Here is a 3217-nt window from a genome sequence, read left to right as displayed (position 1 = left end):
GCTTTGAGAGACAGGTCTTCTGAGGACATGTCTACATTTCTATCGTGGCCCAAGATGAAGGGTTCAGAAACTGAGGCAGGAAGAATCCTGGGAGACTGCCAGCAGCTGGCCCCCGCCTGCGGCCCCCGAAGGCACACCCTGGCCCCGCCCCTTGCCTGGGGCAGTGGGAGGAGCCCAGCCCCTGGCTGGGAGGCTACTGAGGCGTCATCTGACTTCCGGGTGGGCGTGGCTTCAGCCCTAGCCTTATATAAAAGGGCTGGGCCCAGGCTCGCTTCAGGAGGATCCTGCCTCTTAAGGGATTGCAGCTGAGAGCGTTTCTCTGCCTCGGACTCTGCAGCAGGAAGGGCCCAGGACTCTAGCTTTCTGAGCTAGAGTCTTTGATCCAGCGCCAGGATGGACAAGACCAGGGCGTGGCTCCCGGACCAAGGTCCGAACCTGGGTGTGTCGTGGGAGGCACCAGGCATGCCCCTGGGACCGGAACCCAGCAACCCAGGCTGCATCCTGCCGTGGGACCCAGCCCAGAAAGCCAGGGAAGCCTCTGACGAGGAAGGCAGTGAGCCCGCGCGTCCGGGCTGCCCACAGCCAAGGGCAGGTGAAGAGGCAGACTCCTCTTCACGTCCCCCTGTGGCCAAGAGATGGAAAGTGAACACCAAGGGCAAGAGAGGCAGGCAACGGGAAGTGGATGAAGAGGAGGCCCAGAAGATGAGAACCCTCGTGGCTGCTATGACTGAGGAGCAGCTGAACCGTTACGAAGTGTTTCGCCGCTCAGCCTTCCCCAAATCCACCATCAAACGCCTGATCCAGGCCGTGGCCGGCACGCCGGTATCCCAGAACGTGGTCATTGCCATGTCCGGAATGGCCAAGGTCTTTGTCGGGCAGGTGGTGGAAGAAGCCCTAGACATTTGTCAGAAGTGGGGCGAGAAGCCCCCACTCCAACCCAAGCATCTGAGGGAGGCTGTTCGCAGGCTACGCGAAAAGGGGCAGATGCCTAGCACTAAGCGCAAGATCCTCTTCTTATAGGCCTGAGCCCGGAAGGGCCTGTTCCTGAGCAACCTGGCCCTGCGGCCGACCAGCCTCTTAACCCTCAGGCTTTCTTCCACTACGTTCCCCATACGACACCCCTGCCCCATCCCCGAGGCAGCTCCTGCATCCCGTGGACATTGCCACCAGGATGGGATTTCACCAGGATGGATCAACTGCCACAAAGGGGAGAGAAGACATCCAGCACAACTCGAGAGCTGTTCCTTTGAAAAGACCGGTGACACACAGAAGCGTTTCTCGCCCGGAGGCATACTGGGGAGAGACCTGAGACCCAAAGTCTAATTCTTTGAGAGACACGACCTGCCACAACTCACCTGTGAGAACAGACCCCTGCCTGTCTGCCAGAGAAGCTGAATCCATACACTGTAGCCATGCCTGACCGGGAACACCAGGCCCTGGTGGGTTCACTCAGGGAATTCTAGTAAAGCCATCCAGCTGACATATGAGCACCTCTGTGATACGCCATCCAGGAGCCGGAAGCCCAGGGGATTATTTCAAAGTCACTGCGGGAGCGAAGCCTTGGTGTTGCTCCGCGGAGGCAAGGCCTTCCCAGAGGACACCAGACAACGATCTCTCACGCAGAGAGATGCCAGTGCGCTTCAGTGCCTTTCAGCCAACCACGTCTGGCCGTGGGCAAGAGGAAGCCTAGGCCTCTGGAAGTAATGGATTGTCTCCCAGGCGCCCGGGGCTGTCTCAGCCTTCAAAGGCCAGGGGATGGGATCCCCGAGCCATCCGCAGTCCTGAAAGGAAACCTCACAGAATCCTTCCATGGGTGGGGTGAGGGTGGGGGGTTGAGATCCCAGCCTCTGACCAAGTCTCCCACTCACCAATTCCTGATCACATTTGGGCAGGCGGGGCTAGGCGACTGGATCAAGACCTTCTTGCGAAGAACCAGAGCTAAGAGCCTTGCACCAGAAAGGTGAGGAAGCAGCGAAGCTCTCCCAGGTAGATCCAGGGAGAGGCAAGCCTCTGTCCTGTCCACACGTGGTTGCTCCATTGGGCCGGCGGGCCTAGCTCATGCCCCAGGTCATTCCAAGTCAAGAGACGGAGTCCAGGAGTTCATATCTGGAAGAAAGCCTCCTGTCTTCGGTGGATGGCCAATCAGAAAGTCAGGGCCCCATGGACCTTCATTCCCTTGGCGTCTTCATTCTCATGGGGACCCTTCTACCTTGAGTTTCTCTCAAATGGGGGTACAGTGTGTGGGCCCACAGGACATGATGTGCACACAGGAGTCTTACCTCGAATCTGCCTTCCAAAGTGCTGGAAGTCAGCAGCAACCAAACGCCCTTGAAGCCTGGGGATGAAAGGTGAATGGATCGTGCATGGCAACTGCTTAAGCAGGACTAGTACCGTCCACACTCAAAGGAAGTGAGTCATCAGGTCAAGCCCGGAAGGGCAGATTGAACTCCAAAGGCATACTTACTACGGGAAAGGAACCAACGGGGAAATGGCCACAGATCTCAGCCGTCCCAGGATAGGGACACTGGGGAGAGACTTAAGCCCTGGTGACCCTGAAAACCTCTACCGAGGTCAAGGATTCTGACAGAGGAAGGGTGGACCAGGCAGAGCAGAGAGCAGGTGGAGGTCAGAGACAGCCCATTCCTTCCCGGCCTGGCTCTATTGGGGGATGCGTGCCTCGACTAGGGAGGCTTTGTGGAAAACTCCAGGGAATAGAGCTCAGGGAGGGTGATTCCTCATGGAAGTAATGGACCTTGCAGGAAGAGGATGTGTAGAGGTGGCTTCTTCCTGAAGTGAACGTCTGTACCGCCCCCGCCCCCTCCCCCCCCCCCCCCCCCCCCACACACACAACCACCCTATTTCTGGGTTGGATGACTTGATGAGGATGGTAGGGGAAGGTTCTCCTGGGCGGGGAGTGGATTTGTGTGGCTGGTGTGGAGAAATAAGAGGGAAAGAAGCAGGAGGGTGTTGAGAGGGGAGGGGAGGGGGGATGGAAGAGGGAGGGGGCACTGATTGCGTTTTCCCCTGGGCAAATTGAAGACCATTTCCAGAGCAAGGTGGAAGCCTCCCCCATAGGCCCGCCGCCCTATCTTCATGTCTGTGCCATCGGGGAGAGGATGGTCTGGGGCCACCCTGGAATGGCAGGAAAGTCTCCCAGAGTAGTGAACTCTCTGGGCTTTCTGGATTCGCCATCACCCCACAAGCCAGCCAGCCTGTT

General features: G+C 58.2%; 1 protein-coding gene across 1 annotated transcript; it reads left to right on the top strand.

Moving 5' to 3' along the window:
• Positions 1 to 393: 393 nt before the first annotated feature.
• LOC128066031 (transcription initiation factor TFIID subunit 11-like) lies at positions 394 to 1020 on the top strand. Its single transcript, XM_052659108.1, has one exon. The coding sequence runs from the start codon at positions 394 to 396 to the stop codon at positions 1018 to 1020; it is 627 nt and encodes a 208-aa protein (XP_052515068.1).
• The last annotated feature ends 2197 nt before the right edge of the window (positions 1021 to 3217 follow it).

Source organism: Budorcas taxicolor, chromosome 20, assembly GCF_023091745.1.
Source record: "Budorcas taxicolor isolate Tak-1 chromosome 20, Takin1.1, whole genome shotgun sequence".
Taxonomy (NCBI): domain Eukaryota; kingdom Metazoa; phylum Chordata; class Mammalia; order Artiodactyla; family Bovidae; genus Budorcas; species Budorcas taxicolor.
This window is presented reverse-complemented; position numbering and strand designations above follow the sequence as displayed.

What these genes read in the sequence shown, in the direction of transcription:
- LOC128066031 (XM_052659108.1), top strand. Translation starts at nt 394, where the DNA reads ATGGACAAGACCAGGGCGTGGCTCCCGGACCAAGGTCCGAACCTGGGT.